The sequence below is a fragment of the Pyxicephalus adspersus genome, chromosome 1, assembly GCF_032062135.1.
Source record: "Pyxicephalus adspersus chromosome 1, UCB_Pads_2.0, whole genome shotgun sequence".
Lineage (NCBI taxonomy): Eukaryota > Metazoa > Chordata > Amphibia > Anura > Pyxicephalidae > Pyxicephalus > Pyxicephalus adspersus.
The window spans coordinates 61,817,544-61,841,719 of NC_092858.1; the positions used below are offsets into that span (position 1 = coordinate 61,817,544).

The 24,176-nt window shown below is 35.0% G+C and overlaps 1 protein-coding gene across 1 annotated transcript in view; it reads right to left on the reverse strand.

The window, feature by feature from the left end:
* The window catches only part of CLYBL (citramalyl-CoA lyase), a 125,613-nt gene that overhangs the window by 37,291 nt on the left and 64,146 nt on the right, over positions 1-24,176 (reverse strand). Inside the window, exon 3 of the mRNA XM_072401072.1 lies at positions 3,823-4,011. Within this exon, the coding sequence (XP_072257173.1) occupies positions 3,823-4,011 (189 nt within the window). The remainder of the gene's footprint in view (positions 1-3,822; positions 4,012-24,176) is intronic.

Here is a 24,176-nt window from a genome sequence, read left to right on the forward strand (position 1 = left end):
AGAACAGTTCAGGAAATAATATCTGTGCTAATTAAAAACACTAGTTAAAAGCTTCCTGTTTGCTCTCCCAGGTGCCCTAAGAATTGACCTTGTACTTTTTTCCCCCCCTTATAGCCATTTTCTCTCATATGTCGATTCGTTCTCTAGACTATATTCATGTATGATATTGCACTACTCCAAGAGGACCTATTACAAGGTCCTGAACTGACTTTCAATTATTTGAGTAGCTGTTATCGTGAAAATAATAGATGGTCAGTTTGTCACTGACATAATATGCAATAAAGCAAATATGCTATTTATTAGGATATTTTACCCGAGGTTAGCAGATTATTAATTTAAATTGTGTCAAAGAAAAACCAACCAAACATTTTTAGTAATTTCAAAATGATAATTGTAATCATGGTCAGAGAGGGGAAAAAACTAATTAGATGTAAGTAATATGTTTCTGTGCCTGGATTAATGTTACAAAATCACACTGGATGTGACCATGTTGAATAATTATTTGTAACACCCAGACAGAGAGCAGTGTCAAGACTCCATGCTGCTCCTATGCAGATTTCCACAAAAGTAAAGTCTGAATAAGTGCCATGTCTGATGATTTCCCTCTGCTAATTTTCTAGAAATGTCAGTATGAATTGGAAAGGTAAAAACTATTTCTATAACACTATGCTCTTTCCTTCTATGTGCCAGATAATTGTAGTAGGCATTAAGATGTTAGTATTCTTTTACTTTGCGTCCCACAAAATAATGCAGTACACACCTGCTGCTTACAGGGTTTGTTGGCATTTCTAGTTCATCAAGAATTGAGAAGGTATCAAAATCTTAAGTTTGTTATAGAATATATTTTATTAGAGCTATTGCCCAGTAATATTTGTTCTAATGGTGCATTTATTAACATGATAGGCTTTGCAAATAGATGGCTCTAAGTACAGTAAGTACAGTACGCCATGTAACCATTGATGACCAAAGGGTATTCCTAGAAGTGGAATTCTGACTAGTTGTTGGGGATTCTTGTATATGGCTCTGCAATACTATCTAATAATATAGATGAGTACAGGGTATAGATGCAATATTTCTGCACATGTGATGGGTTTCTTTAAAGAATGTACCATTAAGTGTGGGGTAATGCCCACTCTATAGTAAACAAATATGGACATAATAAGTGGTAGCAATAGGTGATATACTTTGGGAAAAGGCACGCATCTATAAAATGACTGCATATTTCTTCATACATGAAACAAAAATATAAGCAAAGGAGGCTTTATGCAAAACTATTTTTAAAAATGCTCTGTAATGTTGCATATAACAAATAGATGAGATAGTTTACCAATGTGAAGAATGTTATAAAAATGTTCCTGCTGATGCAGAATATTCACTTCCAAATTACTAAATTGCTCATATTTGCAAATTCATGTAATTACTCTATATCATATTAGTTTTAATAAGTCATATTTCAGCAAATCATTTGTCTATGTGTGTGTTAAGTCAGAGCCCATTGTACTCTAGTTATTGTTCAATTTGCTTGAGGTCAGCATTGTGTTTTGAGTAACTCAAGCTCAACTCTAATTAGTACTGAGTACTGAAAAAAAAAAAAAATTATGCATCATATATTTTTGTAATACGTTTCATTAATGTGATATTTGGGGCTAAACTGTTTTTAATGTACAGGATCCATTACACTGTTATGTTATATAATTGGAATTTCATTTTTTATATCACCTTTTAGATTCAGGAGCTGATTTTTCTAAACATGCTGTCATCAACCTAAACTGTCTTTATGATGTTTGCAGATACAATGTAATAGAAATATCATTTTAAGGGGCAGGTGTAGCATTCAATGCAATAAAAAGTATTAGTGCTAAATCAGTTAGCAAAACAATTACATAATTAGAGAGCCTATCATATGTAAGTTTAGTCCAAAGAAGTTCATGGAGAAATTCACATGCACCAACATGGCTAGAAATATCTCAGCCAAACTGTCTGCTATGTTTTAAAGTTATACATTTATCACATCAGGTTCAGGAATAAGCATGTCCTTTATATGTGAGGCTTTGGTATTAGACTTCTGATATTTAGTGATATATAATCAGTCCCTGTCTCTTTCAAAGAAAACATGCATGGAAAAAAGGAACTGCATTTCTAACTTTCTTCTGAAAATGCCAAAATACCTGTTAGCACCAGGAAAATACTTAAAGTGTACCTAAGCTCAGAAATGTCACTTTACATAAAAGAGTAGACAACCCTTTTACGTTAAGTAAAAATTCTGTTTTTTTTTTAAGTGCAACACTTTTTTTAAAAAAAAAAAACGGGCATTTTCAAAAAAAAAAAAAATGTTTACAAACTTTTTTCTTAGTATGGGTTTTCCTAAACATATCTGCAGTGACAATTTCTGTTAGGCCACAATACTAATATAGCAATAAAATATATGCTATATATGTTTAACTTTTGTTTTTAGTTTTGTTGAATATTAATACCATGTTTTATGTCTCACCTGTCGGCATGGGGAGTGTGAGAAACCTATTAGGTGTTTTTTCACTTGGGAAGGCCATAGTTCCTGGCTGTCTTTTCACTTGTCTGGAATGTTAAGTTTCATACACATCCTGTTGATCTAAATAAATTCAAAGTTTCGATAGAGAGATTGGTACCCCCTTGTAGTGTTCAAGGCATATTTGCAGGCCTAGGACCATAAACATAAAGGTCTTGCTACTAGGCTTCCTCACAGACATAAAAAAGATCAGATGGTCTAACTCTAAAAGATCAGTTTCAGGTTGCCTAGTTTTGTACCAATACAATATACAATATACACTGATATAGTAAATGCATAAATAATCTAAGATTGAAATACAGTTGGGTAACCAGGTAAGTGGACTGAAAAATTTGGCTTTAGCAAAATACTATTACCAAAAAATTCAGGTACAAAAACAAATTCAGGTACAGAACAGAATGTAAACTACTTTGAAGATTTCTGGGATATTAAAGATAATGGAAAAATTCTTTACCAATACATATTTGGTGGCATCAAAGTTTTTTTTAGTCCATTTAAAGGGGTGTCTTTATTTCTAACGTAGCACATTTCTGGGTAGGGTGTATAAATGAACCAGTTGTTACTTGTCAAATATGTTTGATTGTTTTTTATAAATTTCTACACATTTATCCCTAGAAAATGTATTAAGTAATTTTTTGAAATAACCAATTCTTACAAGCTATATTTATATTATTATGAACTCTGATATGAAAATTCTAACATGAGTCAATAAAAGAAATTACATATATTTTATATTCCAGCACTTATTTTATCATGATAATGTAGCATGCTATTGCCCTCCAAGAGCTTATTATAACTAGCTGACTTGTACTGGTTAAATATACTTGATGTCGCCATGCTGGCACCTCAGTACTATTTATACAACACATATATTGTACAAAACAAAACAATAGATATGTCACTAAGCTATAGGACAAAAGGGTATCTAGGTTGGCCTCTTTTGGGTTACATCTAATGTGTACAACCCTAACCCCCCCCCCCTTTTTATTTATATTTTGTCTTTTTATCTTTAATTGTTTTTCTTGTGTATTTGCAAAAAATTACAACTCCAATGAGATAAGGCTCATTTACTAAAGGATTTATATGTGAATATTCGCTTCATTTATTCAGGGATTGCATTTTCACATGAGTGGATACTCAAAGTGAATCTTCACACATTTTATTGTGTTAACATTCTCAAATCCCTTAGTAAATACAATTCATTGTTTGGTGTAGGAGGTTTAGTAGCTTAGAAGGTATTATTGCAGAAAGTTAAATGGAGGGGCTGTGGAACTCACCCAATTTATCTCTCCAGCAGACTCCACCTTGGGGAGCATGATACAGGAGGGCAACACTGTTGACTGCAAGATGACTTTCAGATCTTCTTCTGCAAGGCCACTGCTTACAGAGTTAACCCGGACACACTTTTCAGAATTTCCAAGATCACATCCTTCAAGGGTTTTAACAATATTCTCTCGTGCTTCAACCTAGTAATCAAAAACAAAGTGGTTTAGGTTTATTAGGAAGATAATATTAGTTCCACTGACCTTTTATTTTGAAGGTAGGTGTAAAAGTAAGGAAAGTAAGGTAGGCTGGGTACAACAGCAGTGCATTCGAACCCTGTTCTATCAGTTTGTTATCTGCAATTTCATTTCATCTGAAAAAAAAACAGAAAATTAGCAGTCCTGTTAAGGTGCCAATATTATTTTTATTAGTGGGAGTAGTAAAAAAAATACGACCCTACATTTTCCAAAGGGTTTCTCCAGTATAATGTAATAAATAGGACGACTATGTTCAATACTTAATTAATTAATATTATAAAACATACGCCTAAAGAAATTCTATTTTTTTTGTTTTTCTGCAAAGCACAAACATTTTCCTAGGTATTTGGCACATATAGAAGATGCCAACTCAATCATTGATTCAACACTCCATTCATAAAAAATATAATAACTCATCCAATTGTATTACCAGAAATTCTTCTTGCTAGGGGTGTTATCAATTAGGATAATTGATAATTACTATAATTCCACTTCACAGTTAAAAGTATATAGCCACTGAAAACAATGAAAATTTCTTTGGTGACAAGAAACCCAGGATTTTTAAAATCTGAATAAATATTATTTAGATATTAATTGTATAAACCTATGCTATTTACCTGCTCTGCAATTCTAAAACAATTCTTGCATGTGTTCATGGCTGACTAACTCTACATTTTAATAAAATATTTTACTGTTGAAGAATTACAAAATGAACTGTGTTGGTATAATGACAAAAACTGAAACCCATGTAGGAAGGCAATCAGGAAATATTAAGAACAAAATGAGAGCCAGAGAAATAAAATTCTACTGCTGTACTAATCATCAGGACAACACAAGTCAACAGATGTTAAACAGATGAACATAAAACTACATAGCATTGCTTTAAAATATGGTCTTCGTTATGAAGAGTGAGGAAACAGTAGCTTAAAATTGTCAAGCAGGATCATTCAGATCAGGATCACAGAAAACAGAAGCCTGTGGAATAATGATTTACAAGGCTAAACCTGCTAACTAAGACAATGCATAGCTAAACATAAATAGCGATAAATTGTAAAAAAAAAAAAAAAAAAAAAAAAAAATATATAGAATTTCTTTGAAGAGAACAGTTCAAAAACTTTGATATGAAAGAACTGCTAGTGAATTTAAATACCATACCTAACAATAAAATAAGACCGTAAAATATATCAATATCAATATGTAAATTTTATACACTTTTTATCAACAGATATGAGACATAAGATAGAAACACGCAATTGCAACAAAAATTTTATGTTCAACACCAACTTAAAAACTAAGTAATGTTGAATGAAGGGTATGTTAGTATTTATGTCTCTGCCATTATTTGTTCATTTTCAATAAAGGAAAGTATTTATTGGAAGAATTCCTGCTATTTCTCTTTTTTTTTTTCTGGAAAACCTACTAAACAAGTTGGCCTTTACACACACACACTCACTTATAAGTAGATATCAAAGTGCTTTTTTTTCTTTCCTTCTTTGATATTTTTTTTTTAATTGTATGTTGGTCTGAAAGGTAGAAAAAAATATTTTTTAGTATCTTTAGATAGTAAACCAGTCAACTCCCCTAACTTTTTGTAATCAATGAATATAAGTATATACTGGCCATTAAATAAAATATAACAGGAATAGAAGCACAACATCCCTGTTACAGGATTATGGGAAATATGGTATGTACAAGTAAAAACTGGATCACAAACAGCATAGATGGAACGTTAGCGTTGTTTGAAGTAAAGCCCAAAGAATTTTTGTGCATCCCTTGCCCCCAACTAAAATTTAAAAAACACCTGTGGATGTGGGGGCATCACCCCAGATATTTGGGTAAGTATTTCTTAAAGCACAGCCTCAGTTATGCCACCTAATTGGACAATTTGGAAAATTTACTAATGGCAGATACTTCCTCAGGAGCCACAAAGTTGAAGGAATGCTTAAAGTTCCTAATCAATATAAATTAGTTGTTACAAGTTTATTGCCCATAACTCTTGTTAAAGGATTTGCACTTTATTTGTCATTTGTCATTTGTGCAGTATCACCTAGAAAGCTTCCAATTTGTTTATTTTGTAAAAATTTTTCAATAAAAATATATTAAAACAGAAGGATTTTTTTCAGTTTTTATTAGTCACCTAATACAGGTGTTAGCTCCAGAATCAAACAACAATTTCACGTGTTTAGAAGGCAGCGGAACCAACCATTTCAGAACAGCCAATTGAACAGGTAGGTCAAAATTGGTTATTATGTTCAGAAGGGGAAGAATACAAAGTTTCAAAGTCACTGTTTTTCACAATGTATCTAAACATTACAAAATGTACCTTTTGCACTTGCTTAGGCACGAACTGTAACCTGTAGTGTGGAATTTGAGGCACTGGTTTCTCTTAGGAGATTTTGAATGAGATATGGTGAGTTATCTCCATGTAAATTATGGCATAAAAAATCTAAACCCTGCCAATGTCAGGATGGCTGCCTCTACACCATTCAAAAAAATAATGGAAAGTCACTGATTGAGGAATGATCCAGCTGCAGAGATAACAAAGCCAAAAATGTTCACTAGTTTTTTGGGCACACTTCCAGATTTAGGCACCTTTAAGTAGGAACTGCACCATGGTGGAGGTCAGTGAGAGCTTGTTTGGAAGCAAATTACTGCTTGCTAAGACTATGTGAATAAATGAACATCCATAGTCTGGCCACAGTTCTACTCTAGTTTATATTATTCCCATATACACTCAATCATCCCCAATTACACTTTAAGCATATTAGAAAAGTGCTCTTGTTCATATTGTATATTGGTTTGCCAAAGTCAGCCGATGCTACATGCACTGATCTTTATTTAGAGATGCAGCAGTAAATGAATACTATGTTGCAGCTTACTTGTACTTGTTTGTAGTGGATACATTAGGAACATTGTTACAAGTACAATAAAAAATGGTGATTTTGTCAGAAATCCAGTGCAGTTGTCACTCACTGTGATCTAAACAAAATTAAAAAAACAATATTTTTTGTATATGACTACCCAAGTAATGAAGATAAACAAAGGCAGGCAAGTTAGACATTCAACCAGGGTGGCAATCATGGTTCCTTTCTTGAATACAGTGAAAGAATGATTATCTACCCAGACAGGATCCAAGAGATTATCAGGTGCCTAATACGGCAACCATATCCAAGCACTGGTGTGTGCAATATATTCAATATTTCTTTTTTTGTTTAGAAACACCTAAAGCTTAATATTGCCGTTGTTTCAGAGCCAGGGAGTACTTGGCAGATGTGCAAAGGTGTGCTAAATGAGCTGCTTGTGGTTGCTTTAAGTCTTCCACAAACAGATTTATTACGTACTATATCTTAACTACAATCTTGTATGCCAATAAATTACCCAAATGTAATTTAGAAAAATACTAAAGTGGAGCTTCATAAGTACAAAATATTGTATGCATATGCAATATGTTATATACCAGTTCTCTTAGATGTATCAATTTCCATTGACATAACAGTTAACAGAGGTAAGATTAGCGCTGTTTTTTTTTTTTATTTTAAAGTGCTTTAGCAGTAGAACAAGTTATACTTAAATTATTCCCTTCTTAATCTAAAAAAACCTTTGTCCGCATTTTCCAACATTATGAACACCGGGAGAGGTTTAAGGTTTTATGACAATTTTCACAATACAGATGAGAAGCAGTCCATTATAAAAAAAACAAAAACAAATGCTGTGGCACATTTGAACGCCGTCCTTACAAGGATGACTATCCAAGCTCTGGAAAATATAATAAAAAGAGAGATTTTGTTTACACCAGTGTGTGAATATGAATGTGAATCTTAAAGGAAGGCTAAAGCTGCGTACACACGTCCAATTTTTATCGTTGGAAATGAACGACGAACGAACGACGAACGATCGATTGGTCAAAAATCGTTCGTAAAAAAAGTAACCAACGACGCCGACGAACGAGAATAGTCGCTGGAAATGAACGACCGGACCGGCGGATCGGATTGGACGACGATCGTTGAACATCGTTCGTGTGTACGGTCGTTCATTGATCGTCCATGGTCTGAGCATGCGTGATGAACGAACGTTCGTTCACTTCCTGTCGTGCACGTCACTTCCTGTATCGCTCAAACGATCGCATCTATTGTGTGTACAATATCTGCGAACGATCGTGTCGTTATCTGCATGTACAGGATCGGTGCTATACGATCGTTCGCCGATATCGTGCAGGATCGTTCGTCGTTCGTTTACCAACGATAATTATTGGAAGTGTGTACGTAGCTTTACAGAAAGGTCATGTTGCCAATTGCTAACTATCATATTGTGTGCCTCAAAAGTTTCTGTTTTTAAAGGAAACCTATATGGAGAAAATATGAGCTCTGTAATCTTTCTGAAAGGGTTTCAGTACTTTGGAAGCCTCTGCAGAAGTTTTGCTTTTTTCTATGACTTTACTAGCTGCAAACTGGTTTCAGGGCCAGTGCCTTAAAGTAGTACGTAGGGTACTTTATTGTGGAGAGGGACAGGTTTGGACAGGGGGGACCTTTTGCAAAAAAAATAAACTTACCTGCCTGTTTGAATTTTTTTTTAATCTGATCTCACTTCTCCCTCCGGCACTGGCACCTTCACCCAGTCTGCCTCCAGTATCAGGATTTTTTCAGCCATCTTGTTTGGCCAGACCAGTATATTACAACTCCTGCACATTCACACAGAAATTCATTCATCCCTGGCAGCCAGTCATCATAAACGGGGCTATTCACGCATAGCCCAGTGTACAGCTTTGAGAAGTTTACAAGTATGAAAGCTTTCTTTTATTGCGAAAGTGACAAGTGACAAACAAAAAAAAAACTGTCTGCTCACATGTTCCACTTCACTAGTTTCTATATATCTTTAAATACAAATTTAAAGGGAACTTAGGCAAAGAGAAATACATACACTGCCATTCCTGACTTCGTCCGGAAAGGGCTAGTTGCCTAATCTGACCACTGGCCTGTAACAAGCATGCAAGCAACAAAAGTGAAAACTATTAAACATATCAATTCCACTGAAAAAGAAACTGGATTTGTACAGGAGCCAGTGAACTGCTATGTTCTCTATGCAGTGTCTCAGCATAGAGAAGTTCTTTATTAGAGTTTACATAAACTTGAAAATCTTAGAACTACTGTTAGAAATTTATGTGAGATCAGTTGGATAAAAATGTAAACCAATCACTGAAATTTCCTTTTAAAATGTAATTTAAAAGAAATATTTTTAAATCTACAACTGTCTTTAGGCCTGATTTATCAAAGCCCTGCAAGGCTGGAGGAGATACACTTTCAACTGTGAACCTGGGTGATTCAGCAAATCTCCAGTCTTGGGGAACTTTGATGAATCAGGTCCTATATGACAGGGGATTCCAATTCATATTCTGTAGGCATATTCCACTATTGACACTTTCAGCAAACCAGCCCGAGAAATGCATTGCAGCTAATGTTAAAGTTTATGCATCTAGACAGTCTATGCATGTCTACAAGGAAGCTGCAGAAGATCAGCAGCACTAAGGTTAAAAAAAGAATTAAAAATGTATTTTACTAAAACAAGATAGTGCCTTTGAAAGCTACATGTCATCTATTTATGGTTGATGTACTTATGCATAATCTTTTTATGGAATACATACAATACAGTTTGTAGAAATAAGTTTGACATTGTATGTACAATTACATTTTTCTTGCTGTCACTTTCTGAATACACTTATTTATGAGAAAATAAACATATATTATTATTATTACACAGTATTTATATAGCGCCATGAAATTACGCAGCGCTGCACAAAGTTCATAGTTGTGTCACTGACTGTCCCTCAAAGGGCTCACAATCTTATGTCCCTACCATAGTCATATGTCATTATTACAGTCTAAGGTTAATTCTGGGAGAAGACAATAACCTAACTGCATGTTTTTGGCATTGGGAGGAAACCGGAGTACCCGGAGGAAACCCACGCAAACACGAGGAGAACCTGCAAACTCATTGAAGATAGTGTCCTGGCTGAGATTCAGTCCTGGGACCCAGCGCTGCAAAGGCAAGAGTGCTAACCACAGAGCCACCGTGCTGCCCATAATGTAATTCATAAGACATGATATCATGATAGATATTACATTTCAGCCATTGTTTATCAAACATGGTCTGTGCATTGAGTCGTGAATAAATTCACTGTAATGAATTGGCATCACATTAATAAAGAACAAGTGCATATTATTAGACTTTAGCTGCCATAATCTGCTACCACCTGGGGAAGACAATGGGTATAGTGACATACAAATGCACATAGCCTACCCTCCCCCATCTCTGAGCCACAGACCTGACCAGGCCCTGAAATTAGTGGAGAAAATATGCGTGCAGTTTGTTCAATTGGCACTCATTATAGCTAATAACTAATCATCGTCACAAGATCTGAGCTCTGAATGATCCGATCTGCTAGGAAAACAACATCCGTCCACTTTCACACTCCACTGAAAGAGGTGGTCCCTCACGGCAGGGCTGCACGGTTTCACCATCTGGAGATTAAATCGAGTGTGAAGTACAGTATAGTGTAGGACCAGGCTCCGTGGCGGCAGCTCAGCAGTTACTTCATTAGTTCCGAACTTCTAGGGATTACAGTGGCATCAGTTTGATTGTCATATGGGATAAAAAAAGAGAAAACTTGGGAAAAAATGTGACAACTAACAGATAGTACCACAATCTAACCATAGTGCTGCGAATATCAACAAACTCTGAAACTTGCATTGTGTTTACACGCAAACAAAATGGGGCATGCTTTGCATCTGCTATAAAAAAACTAAACAAATGCTGTGGAATGTAACGTCAAATTATTTCAATATTGAACATTTTAAAATAAATCATCAACTAAAAAAAATATCAAAGTATTCTTTTACAATAATTTTTAATCGCAATTCTTGTCTGGATATTATTCTGTCCTATGAAACTGACATTGGTGCAGGCATGTTGCAATTCTGTATTTTCCAAACAATCTGCATGTTCAGCAGTGCTGTAGAATGGCCAAACTTTACATAGGGACCAAGTCATTAAAATAAAGCCAATGATAGGTCAGGGTCCATATTTATTTAAAGCTAGGAACAGTGGGTTTTATTTATATATTGTGTGTTTCAACAAAAGTGTTCTCATTATCCATAGCAGAACAAATACACCTTAGAATTTCATTGGTTTGATTATAAACCTTGGTTTTTAAAGCTTGGAAAATTGAACTAGAAGTAAGATAACTGCTACTGCTACAGGCAACAGCAAACGTCTTTATAGCACTTCTCAGATGTACAGATTACAACTTTCACTCATGTCCAGTGCTATACAAAGATTATTACATAATGAACCTAAATAGCACTTCTGTTCAGTTGGTTATACACATAGTATTGAGAATATAGTATTTGCAGAAGATTTGAAATGTGTGATGGAAATGGGTGTGGAAATGCAGGATACAAAGCTCTTATTCTGTTTTATGTTTTTACATGCTACTGGACTCTGGTCAATATATGTGCAGATATTCTGTTACTGATACTGATGTTCTATTTTATTTAACCACAGACTTTTATTAGACTATGTGATATAATCCTTGTGATGTTCCTGAATATCCTTCCTCCCTTTTCCCTGTTTTGTCAATGGTTTTATGTTTACTTTAAATAAAAATGTTTTTTAAAAAAGGATACAAAACTCTGTGCAATGCTATTTACATTGCTTCTGAAATGTAAAATTAGGCCACCATATTCATTTAAAAATGTATCCAACCCTGCTCTTCACAAATATGTAAGATTTTGTAGCCTAGTAGTGCTTAGATATGGGTAATGCTTTCATTACCACAGTCTGCTGTTGACCTGACACCTCAGAAATTCTTGTGACAGGTTCATGTTCAGGGGTTTTGCAATTAACTCACAAAACTGCAGTGAAAATTAGCCTAACTTTTGAGAAAACAATCTCCATCTGCGAAAATATGATTTTTACAGGGAAAGCAATTTTGTTAAAATCAGCTAATCAATCTACCATGTACACACGTGCACTCACATCCACAACAATTACTCATAGCCAATATTGCATGGGAAAAATTTACCATGTGTATTTTGCTTCTGTTCAATAGTGCTAGATACCAATTTTTTCTGAAGTTATGCTAATTGCTAATAATAAAAGTATTGTGATGTTACACCCAAAATCTATACTGTGCCTTTTTGTACATTTGTAGGTACTTCACAACAGGGAAATATTTGGCACAGGTATCATAAAGTAAACAAGGGCATAGAAATCTGCTATGATTACAGAAAACTGGAGAGGCAGATGGTAGACCAAGAAAGACACTTAATTGGCTGTTTAGAGACCAACATCTTCTTTATCTGGACACCACTGAGGCTTTTATTTTTCTTGTACAACTAACCAGCTGTAATATAAAGATTTTAGCAGAGACAGTATCTTATACATCCAACACTACAGAAAATAAACAGTTTTGCCTGTGTTGGTTTCCAGCCTTACTAAAATAGGAAAGATAATAATGGCTTCTACTAATTCTGCAAATAAATATAATTTATCAGCATCAATCAGCAATTAGAGTCAGCAATTCATGAGACTGGATTGTTTCGCCACAAAATAATTTTCTCTTTTGGAAATGGAACGTTACATTTTGAGAATCATTATGGAACATTGACTCTTTGTCTCTTTGGACTGTGGAAAACCTTTACATTCATGTAATGGTGTAATGTGGAAAAAATATGGATACACTTGGAATCAAATGCTTGTAGTGCCCCCTTTAGCATAAATTACATCTTGTAGGCTTTTGGACTAACTCTCATCACTTTTGCAGTAAGGTGAAATTATTATCTACGTCTTTATTCAAAAAACCTTCAGTTGCAAAATGTTTGCGTTTCTTTACATTAATTGCCTGTTTTTATCTTCCCAACAACATTTTAATAGGATTCAAATTCCAACTTTTTAGCCAGCTATTACTCTTGCTTATGCTTATGATTCTGAGCCATTCTTTGATAGATTTTAGTGCAACTTCAGCTTTTGTACAGATGGGCATTTTGATACATTGCAGAATTCATAGTTGACTTGATGGTTGCAAGATGGCCATGCCCAGAAACAACAAAGCAACCCCATATTATATTATTTACACCACTATGCTTTACAGTTGGTAACAGTCTCCTAAATTGTTGACTATGGATTGTACCAAACACATGAAAAATGAAATATTTGTTACCAAGACCACATGAATTAATCATTTGTTGATTGCACATTTTTCCAGAAGGCATACACTTTGACTCCAACTGTTCTTTAACTTCAAACGTTTTAATCCAGGAGTGTAATTTTTTGGGTTCTTGGATACTCCTTTTAGAATCAAACACTCAGGTCAGTTTTAATTTGCATAATTTGCTGGGTTGGTTGGTCTTGGACAAACAGCAGTTATTTGAAATCTACACCAATTGTAGTATATTTGACTTAAACTAAAATAACAGATTTCAAATAATTTGGCATTCTCTTTAAATCCATTGCCAGACTTATAGGCATTACCAACCTTTTCTTCTGCAGGCCTTAAAGCACTCCTAATTTGTCATGATGACACAAACACAAGTTATAAGCAACCAAAACAACAACCCTAGATTTGTGAGGTTTGAATAAGACAGACATAAAGAACTATGCATTCCTTGACAAAATTAAAATAATCCCTGAAATTCAGATGATATCAGAGATAGCTCTGATGGATATGCTGATAAGAACATCTCTCTCAATGAAAAATAACACTGGGGAACGCATTTTTTTGTTGGGTCAGATCTTACACTTGTTTTATTTACAAATTTTTAGATGGTGAATCCAGAAATGACACCAGTATTTGTTGCTATAACATCCAGTTTTTACGATACAGGGTACCCTCCATTTTTGTCAAAAAGCATACAACTTTTATATACAATGAAAAAATAATAATAATAATAACTTGAATGTACTGTTTATTTAAATTTGTTTTGTTCATACAAATGATTTATTGGTATTCTATTACATTTTTTTTTTTTTTACAGTAAAACATTTGAAAATAAATCGGGTAAGCACTTAAGGTAAAAATGTATACTTATAGCTTTTCCTGGAGTGTTCAGTGTTAGGACAATCCTGTCGGTTGTTCCAACAATAGTCAGCCATCATATGTACATCCAATCTAGCCTTTTACCTTCCTTCCATGACCTTCAAATCTTGGTGGAATCGTTCACCTTGCTCATCACTGACTGCACCAAGGTTTTCTGGGATGTTAGAAAGATGGCAATGCAGAAAATGCACCTTGATGCTCATATTGAAACCAAGGATTTTGTAGCTCTCCAAAAGTTTCTGGACAATTTCTGTGTAGCTATTTGCTTTTGTGTTTCCAAGAAAGTCCTTGACACTGGCTTTGAATGATAACCAAGCATTCTTTTCCACTTCTGATATTGTCCTGATGAAATGTTCATCTTGGATGGGCTGCCGAATCTGTGGAGCATCAAACACACCAGCCTCATTTTTTCTCCAAGAAGAAAGCATACCATTTTAAGGTCAACACAGATGACCCAAATGTGTTGGTGATATTTCAACAACTCAACAACTCTCTTTATGACTGCATATTCTTCACAAAGAGAAACTGAATATTTAATTGGGACTGACCCAAATATATTGCCATTGTGAAGGAGGACACACTTTAAGTTCCACTTTGAGCTATCGATGAATAGTCGCCGTTCAGTTGAGTTGTAGATTGGAATTCACAATTCCTTTATTAAACTAGGTATGTTTTGGCAATACACAAAGCCACTGTCAGTTCTAAAGTACTGCAGAAATGCAATTTATCTGGTTCAAAAGTACAATACCATCTTTCCTTTTTCAAGTTAGTTTCTCCCACGCAATCTTGATGCTACGAGTTCTGAAGCCTTTTTCGATAGTCCTAAATCACGTGCCAAATCACTCAATTGATGCTAGTGAAAGCCCTTACGAACAGAGTCCTCTTCAATTTCAAACTCTTCTTCATTGCTGTCACCTAGTTCATCACCATAATCATGTTCTCCAAGAGAGGGTAGTGTAACGAAAACTGGCACTGAGATTTCATCTGTATGAGCCACTGGGCGTATAGCCGATGGTAGACTAGGAAACTCTATGTTACATTTATTTTTCTTGTTATATCCTGAAGTTTTCACTATACAAAAGTAACAGTCACTGAAATGATCTCCTGGCTCTCGCCAAACCATAGGTATACCAAATGGCATCTTATCACGGGTTCCTTTTGTCCACATCCGTAAACCCTCAACACACTGTTTGCACACCTTATGAGGGGCCCAAGACTTATCTTAATCACCAAGTTTAACTTTGAAATATGCCAAATAGGCTTGCTCTACAAATGTGCTGATGTTCGCCCCTTTGACTGGGAATGGTGAATCATGGCCACAAATATAACAAAATGAATCAGGGTTGTTTAGGCACTTAAGACGACAAACAGCAGAGTCAGACATGATCTAAAAAAAAAAGGAAATACGTGTGTAAGTAGAAATATAAATTTTGCTTATTCACTACGTAGAGCAGCGCACAACCTCTGACCACACTGTTTTGCGTGTAAATGAATAGCCTATACAAATCCACACTACAGTAATTGCAATATTATAAGCAGTAGAGAAAAAAACTGACGTGATAGAAGAAAACTAACTGCACTTTCAGAATCAGCATACCTATTTTAGTGTAAGAAAGCTTAAAAATTTAAGTCAACAAAAAATTTGTTCAAAACTGTTACCTAGTGTAATGTATGTACTAGGTGAGTAAAGTTGAGACTTTGAAAGTGGAGGTATTACAAAAATCTTACACAACTTGACTCATTACCTTACTTTTTTGGCCATTGAAGTGAAACAACCTATTCCCAAAGCATGGGAAAAAACAATTTGTTTCATATGAGGAACCCAAGTCTGGCATTCATACTTCTATCTACTACTGCAAGTTTTTATTCATTCAAATACATTTAACTTTGATTTCTATTTTGGCTATTTGTCTGGATCCTTTCCCCATATAACCCTCCCCCAATGTAACCTTAATCCTAATTTTTGCTATTTTGGAATTTTCTTAATTTTATCCCCACTCTCTTTCCGTTTTTCTCTCCTTTTTATCCCCCGCCCCTCATTTTTACCTCCTCATTCATGTTCTCCCATTACCCACCCCCTCCCCTATGCTCTTTTTTGCCCTTTATTTACTTCACCCTAATACTCTCAATTATTTATTATATTTATTCTATTAAAAAAAATAAACTCTCTATATGTTCTTTATTTTTTGTTATTTTTTTTTACCCTACATATTATTTATTTTTTTGATAAGTGGATATAATTTGAAATTCTATAGGTTATCCTTGGAAAACTGTCAATTTTGCTTTTTTTGTACTACAAATTCTTTATCAACAAAAACTTTTTTTTGCAAAGAAATGATAGGCCTAGTTTATGTACCCTAACAATGTACAATCTGGAAAAATGGAATCCAAATAAAGTTTTACATGGATCTAATCCTCCATTAACTTATGTTGGAATATATGAAACAATAGCCATAGCAAAGAAAAATATAAATCAAACATAAATAGCTACAAACTGCAAAAAAATGTCAATAGCACAATAATCATTATTATTTTCAATCTAAACAATTCATGACAGTGAAAGTAGCCAAATGAATCAGTCAGATACAGAGCACTTTAGAACTGGGTAGCCTGAAGGAAGTGACTGCATGCATGACGAAAATATGATCAGTAACAAGAGAGTAGCCTTGATCAACACTTCGGTCAGAGCTTTCAGGTTCTGTGCTTGATCAAGGATGAATCCCAAGCCACATACTTTACACACTCCCTTTGGTTGTGTTCCTTTAATTAAAGAGACAATGACCCTAGAGGCATACTCTACCAGACATCTTCTGTGCACAATTATGGAAGCCTTAAAGTAAGATGTGTCTACCAATGACGTGCTGTATGTGTTTTTTTTTTCCAATTGTGCTTTTCTAGTAAGAGCACCAAAAAAAGAGATTTATAAATATAGCTCATTATAATAGAGATTATATAGTGGCTTTGTATATCATTTATTTCCTTTATTTTTTAGGGTCAGGACTGAATCGATAGGTTTAATTTTTTTCCTGGGGTAAATAAGAAGTATTGCATAATGACATTTGTTTGTTATCTTTTAGGACTGTAGGTGAAGATTTAGTATGTGTTTTTTGAGTATTTTTGAGACTCTTGCTGTAGATCCAGGGTCAGGCTTCCTTACCAATATAATAAGGGGCATTGCTGTGTGTTATACTGCAAGGCACAGCCACCTGCATGGTTGTCTATTGCAATGCTGTCCTTAATCCCTTACACTGAATGGGGCACATAAACAGACAGGGATGTGTGCAGTGGGGCATTGAGATCTATATGTCTGATGTCCTTGTGTATAACACGCTATGTGAAATGCAGTAAATGCCACTGCACTCCATATAGTGGGACCAACGACTAATTCATCAACAGTGATGCTTCTTTTTGTAAGAATCAGTCTCAAACTATGAAACAACTATTTACTAAAATTGACCCAAAAACATTATATTTTTATTTATTGCTTCAACAACAGAATCACACCACATTCTCATGATTTCAGAAGTGATAATTCCAGAATCCACATTTCAATTTGCAGTGGTCATTTTTAACAGGTCTAAACAGGTTAATGATGTTCTGCTGTTAGATGTACACAAGTGCTTCTCTTTAGTCCTGGAAAAATGACTGCATTGACCTTTGGAGAAAAGAAAAAAAAAAAAAAGCTGTGTTTTTTGCAGGACAGGACCTGATTACAGCTCAAAGCAAGTGGTTGGAACCTTAAGCTACGTACACACGTCAGATTTTTATCGCCCGATAATCGGCATCAACCCAAAAGCCAACAAGTGAATAAATCATACATGGTAATATGAACAGTTTCAGATCAAGAAAACATATATCTTTTTTTTTGTATGAAATAAAGGAATTAAGAAAATACAAACGCAGTGTTAGAAACACATAATTTTATCATACTCATGTAAGTGACTAAACGTGAAGTGAAGGGCAAAATATATGTCATATATCCATCATACTTGACAGAGTTGATGCTATTTTGGAGTTTGGGACTGCCTAAAACACTGGAGCAATTAATCATGAGTTGCATTAGCATATTGTTTTCGTTCTCTATTTCTGTATGTATGACCATATTTGAATGTATGGAATGGTATATATTGCATTGTAACTATATTGGGAGATGTCACATCCATGGGGCGTCACCACCCCCCCCCCACACACACACTTATTGAACTGCTGCTGTACCTTTCTTTGAAGATTTTTTTATTAAATACACAAGCTTTTTTTACATGCAGTATATTCTCGTGTGCAACAAACCACATGAAACGTAAATAAGTCAATTTATGTCTTCCAAAAAAGTAAAAGCAGTGGGCCACCGGGTGTTAAAGAAGGTGTTTTACATACAAAATTGTGGATAGAAAAACCAAAAATGAAAACAGAGTAGGAGAAAATGAAGCAGAGGAATCCCTATTTAATGTACAGTGCTGCGTAATATGTTGCCGCTATATAAATACTATTTATTATTAATATTATTATTATTATTAACAAAAAGAAGAAAATAGGTAGTGAGTAAGGGTGTGTGGGGGTAAAGAGGACCATCCCTATCTTGACCATGAATTCTAGAATAGAATAGAATAGAACCCCAGATTCTATCTTTTATATATATAATTTTGGTCTCCCAATGAAGCCAATAGCTAAGAGTTAGAGGAGAGGTATGTTTTCAACATCCAGGAAAGCAATCCTTGGCTTCGTTTATTAAATGATGTAACGGAGTGCTGGTATCACTTCCTTGACACTAAGGAAATATGCAAGGAGACAGCTCAGGTCTTGAATGTCAGTCTAACTTTTCAAACATCTGCCACCACATACTAAATGGAGGATAGAATTCGGTATCTTAAACCGATAACAATATATGGAGCATATTGCCCAAGGCACTGCCACATCTCAAGTTGGGTCTGTGTGAGGATATACTTTCACTAAAGCCGCATGAGTTCGGATTTCGGTATTTGGCAATGACTTTGGCCTCATGACCAAAGCATAGAGGATTTTCTTGTTGTGTATAAAATTGGTGAACAAAAGAGGAACTGTGGGAGATTGCATGGCTATAAAGTATGGTAGGTAAACAAAATGTTGCTGTTAGGAAACCCAGTGGAAGCACAGATCGGGGGGGTTAGGGGTCAGAAAAATTGATTTAGGGGAGGTACAGAAGATAGAATATAGCTTAGCTGTATCATTCCTCAAGCATCCTCAGGACACAGAATACACCCCTTATTGGATCCAAAAGTGAAACGCTGGGTCGGCAATGCTTGAGGGAAAACGGGGGTGACCAAGAACAGGAGACATGGGCAACTGATAGCTCAATATTGCCAGAGTTTTACAATTTTAACAAGTGTGCTCAGTAGTTTAGAAACTATTCTGAGGGCCACAGATTGAAAAAGATAGACAAGTAAATCAAATAAACCATATTGACAATGAAATCAAATAAACCATATTGTCTTGTAATAAAACATTAATCACCATTCTAGTGATCTTGAATACAAACTTCTGATGCTCAGAGTGCAAATTAGGTAGCTGTAGAGGTTTCTTTTATGAACAGAAAAATAATTATGGCAGGGCAAATTATATAATTTTTTTGAATGCAACTTCTATAACCTACACAAAACCTTGAAGTTTCCCCTCCACCAACAGAGAGGTTGCTCAATAAATCATATCTCTGAACATCTGGGCTTCCCAAATACGATCCTGATTGGTCGTGACTTTCACATCCACAGAAGAAAGACTTTTCTGAATTGTCTGAATTGTCTCCAGCTTTTGTCAAAGCAACCCCTCAACAAACATCACAATGTCTTCCAATTCCTCTCGTAGGGAGGGTGCTGAGAACTTCTCTTAGATCATGGGTCAGTTAACTGAGGCAACTTGAGGGTCAGGGAAAAGTCAGAGTGATTCATGGAGATTCATGGAGAGGAGAGTCATGGAGATTGGGAACAATCCAGGACTACAAGGCCAATCAGGTAATGGCTGTGGCAGGGTGTGTCCAGATTATGGGCAAGAACAGCTGTAGTTAACCTTTCCAACTCAGGAGTTTAAAGTTAGTGTGTGCAACAAAACCTAGGCATGTTACCCAATCACTGTTAACACTCTCCTTTATTTCATTTTATTTATTTAATTTACTAAACTTTAAGGGTCATGTTGGAGATATTTGGTTGCAATTGGTCTAATTGAGTTTTTAACTCTTTTTCAACCTTTGCTGCATTTTGGTACTTCTAATCTCCCATAGACATTAAAATAACACTTTTAAAGTCTAACAATTTTTAATAGTAAACCTCATCCCTCACCTTAGCCTATCACTTGTCCGAGCAATTAAAATGAAAAAAAAAGCATAAAGGTTAAAGTGGGATTTGTACTATGCCAGATCCTTGTTCAAACACTTCCTGCTGCAGGATGACACCACTCTGTTCTTGTCTCCCAACTGTACCCTTGAGATGTCACCTTACAATTACAGGCACTTCTGGTGAGGTTTACAAGTGGCTATTCAAAACACACATTATGCAGACACTAAAAACATCAGCACATTTTTATTGTAAACTAAACAAGGCAATCATTGAGAACCCCATTAATTAGGGTACATGTTTTAGGTTAGGCTGCCCTGAGTAACCCCTACATGAGTAGGAGACTAGATGACCAAAATAAATTCAATACCTTGTGGTAAACATATATGTATGAATGAATATAATAATTAAATTATGGATAGGAGGTTACTGAGAATGAGCCAAAAAGTTCCAAATCATGCCTAAAAACATTGAGAAAAAATCCAAGTGTAAATAATTCAGTCTCTTGGTATTGAGCCAATACTAGTCATCCACTAATAAGGCTGCAGTGTAGTCAAATCTTTTTACCACTAGAAAGGCCTTCAGGAATGATTATCTCATCACTTTTAAAACAAACATGTATCTGCCACAGAAAGTCCGACAAATCAGTAAAAACCAGAGAAAGTAAACAAAATAAAAAAACAAGGGAAAAAGCGAAAAGAGAAAGATGATTGTTTGACACAAAGGGAATGCAATACCAGCTCTTATAACCTAGTCTAAGAACACTTCACGAAAGACCTGTTTATAAAAGGTTACTCTCATCACAGCTCCTTGAAAAAAGGTCTTCTAAATTGGTAGTGTTCATACAGAAACATCTATTGTACTATTTCTAGCTTGTAACAATTCAACAAGAGTTTGACTGTGTCCTACAGCTGTATCACATATTGTCTTGTAATAAAACATTAATCACCATTCTAGTGATCTTGAATACAAACTTCTGATGCTCAGAGTGCAAATTAGGTAGCTGTAGAGGTTTCTTTTATGAACAGAAAAATAATTATGGCAGGGCAAATTATATAATTTTTTTGAATGCAACTTCTATAACCTACACAAAACCTTGAAGTTTCCCCTCCACCAACAGAGAGGTTGCTCAATAAATCATATCTCTGAACATCTGGGCTTCCCAAATACGATCCTGATTGGTCGTGACTTTCACATCCACAGAAGAAAGACTTTTCTGAATTGTCTGAATTGTCTCCAGCTTTTGTCAAAGCAACCCCTCAACAAACATCACAATGTCTTCCAATTCCTCTCGTAGGGAGGGTGCTGAGAACTTCTCTTAGATCATGGGTCAGTTAACTGAGGCAACTTGAGGGTCAGGGAAAAGTCAGAGTGATTCATGGAGATTCATGGAGAGGAGAGTCATGGAGATTGGGAACAATCCAGGACTACAAGGCCAATCAGGTAATGGCTGTGGCAGGGTGTGTCCAGATTATGGGCAAGAACAGCTGTAGTTAACCTTTCCAACTCAGGAGTTTAAAGTTAGTGTGTGCAACAAAACCTAGGCATGTTACCCAATCACTGTTAACACTCTCCTTTATTTCATTTTATTTATTTAATTTACTAAACTTTAAGGGTCATGTTGGAGATATTTGGTTGCAATTGGTCTAATTGAGTTTTTAACTCTTTTTCAACCTTTGCTGCATTTTGGTACTTCTAATCTCCCATAGACATTAAAATAACACTTTTAAAGTCTAACAATTTTTAATAGTAAACCTCATCCCTCACCTTAGCCTATCACTTGTCCGAGCAATTAAAATGAAAAAAAAAGCATAAAGGATAAAGTGGGATTTGTACTATGCCAGATCCTTGTTCAAACACTTCCTGCTGCAGGATGACACCACTCTGTTCTTGTCTCCCAACTGTACCCTTGAGATGTCACCTTACAATTACAGGCACTTCTGGTGAGGTTTACAAGTGGCTATTCAAAACACACATTATGCAGACACTAAAAACATCAGCACATTTTTATTGTAAACTAAACAAGGCAATCATTGAGAACCCCATTAATTAGGGTACATGTTTTAGGTTAGGCTGCCCTGAGTAACCCCTACATGAGTAGGAGACTAGATGACCAAAATAAATTCAATACCTTGTGGTAAACATATATGTATGAATGAATATAATAATTAAATTATGGATAGGAGGTTACTGAGAATGAGCCAAAAAGTTCCAAATCATGCCTAAAAACATTGAGAAAAAATCCAAGTGTAAATAATTCAGTCTCTTGGTATTGAGCCAATACTAGTCATCCACTAATAAGGCTGCAGTGTAGTCAAATCTTTTTACCACTAGAAAGGCCTTCAGGAATGATTATCTCATCACTTTTAAAACAAACATGTATCTGCCACAGAAAGTCCGACAAATCAGTAAAAACCAGAGAAAGTAAACAAAATAAAAAAACAAGGGAAAAAGCGAAAAGAGAAAGATGATTGTTTGACACAAAGGGAATGCAATACCAGCTCTTATAACCTAGTCTAAGAACACTTCATGAAAGACCTGTTTATAAAAGGTTACTCTCATCACAGCTCCTTGAAAAAAGGTCTTCTAAATTGGTAGTGTTCATACAGAAACATCTATTGTACTATTTCTAGCTTGTAACAATTCAACAAGAGTTTGACTGTGTCCTACAGCTGTATCACAAAATGACAAACCAAACACCTAATCCTTCTTAACACTTTTGTGTTGAGTAATCATTTGTTCTGACCATCAACATTGTCAATGGCTTTCCTCACTCAAACAGGATAATCCAAAGAGCTCACAAGGAACATGAAAAGGGAAGAGCAGGCGTGTTCGTTTGTATGTTTGATTCCATTCCTATGGATTAAGTGCTTTTACAGGCAGCTTTTTATGTTTGACTACCACACTATCTTTTTATGTACACAAAAGGCTAATCATTTCAGGAACACTTAAAAACAAGAAATTTAGAATAATATATTGGTAAATAAAAAACAGATCATTTATTGACCCTTTTAACTGTAAGATGTAACGTGTACCTTTATTGTCATCAATGCTTGTTTCATTTCTACGGTGAACAGCACTTCTAAAGTGGATGGTGCATTAACAAAAGATTAACAAAGGCTACAACACACTTTCATTCAACTTTAAACCAAACATTACCTTAGACATTAAACTGCCTACACCATGGTCAAAATAATATTTAGTTTGTTTTTCAAACAGATGTATGGGTAACCATTTTTTTTCTAAGTAAGAAAACCTTTACATCAGTTATGTGTAATCACATTCACATTTATTGTTATGTGCAATCACATTCAATTAACCATGATTGGCAAAATGTTAATAATGTAAGGTCGATTTTTATTTTGAGTAAAACACTTTACAACAAAAATAAAGTGAACTTTGTTGACTTTTTTCACAGAACCACAACGATGGAGAAAATAAATTAAAGAACACAATGACAAATTAGGACATGCATGGGGTGTACTGTAGGTTTTAACATGAAAGCATCATTTTGGTATTATTTATCAAGCGATTTATGACCAGACCAGTGCAGAGTTCAGTCTTCATTTCACTGTACCTGAATCCCCAGACAAAAGTTTTATGAATGTAATTTCTTAACAATAAAAAGTATGTGCAGAACTTTAACTGTGCAATAGAGTTAAACGTTCATCTTGTTCTTCACAATTAGTTTTTGTTCTCATAATTTGTCTCTTACACATAAT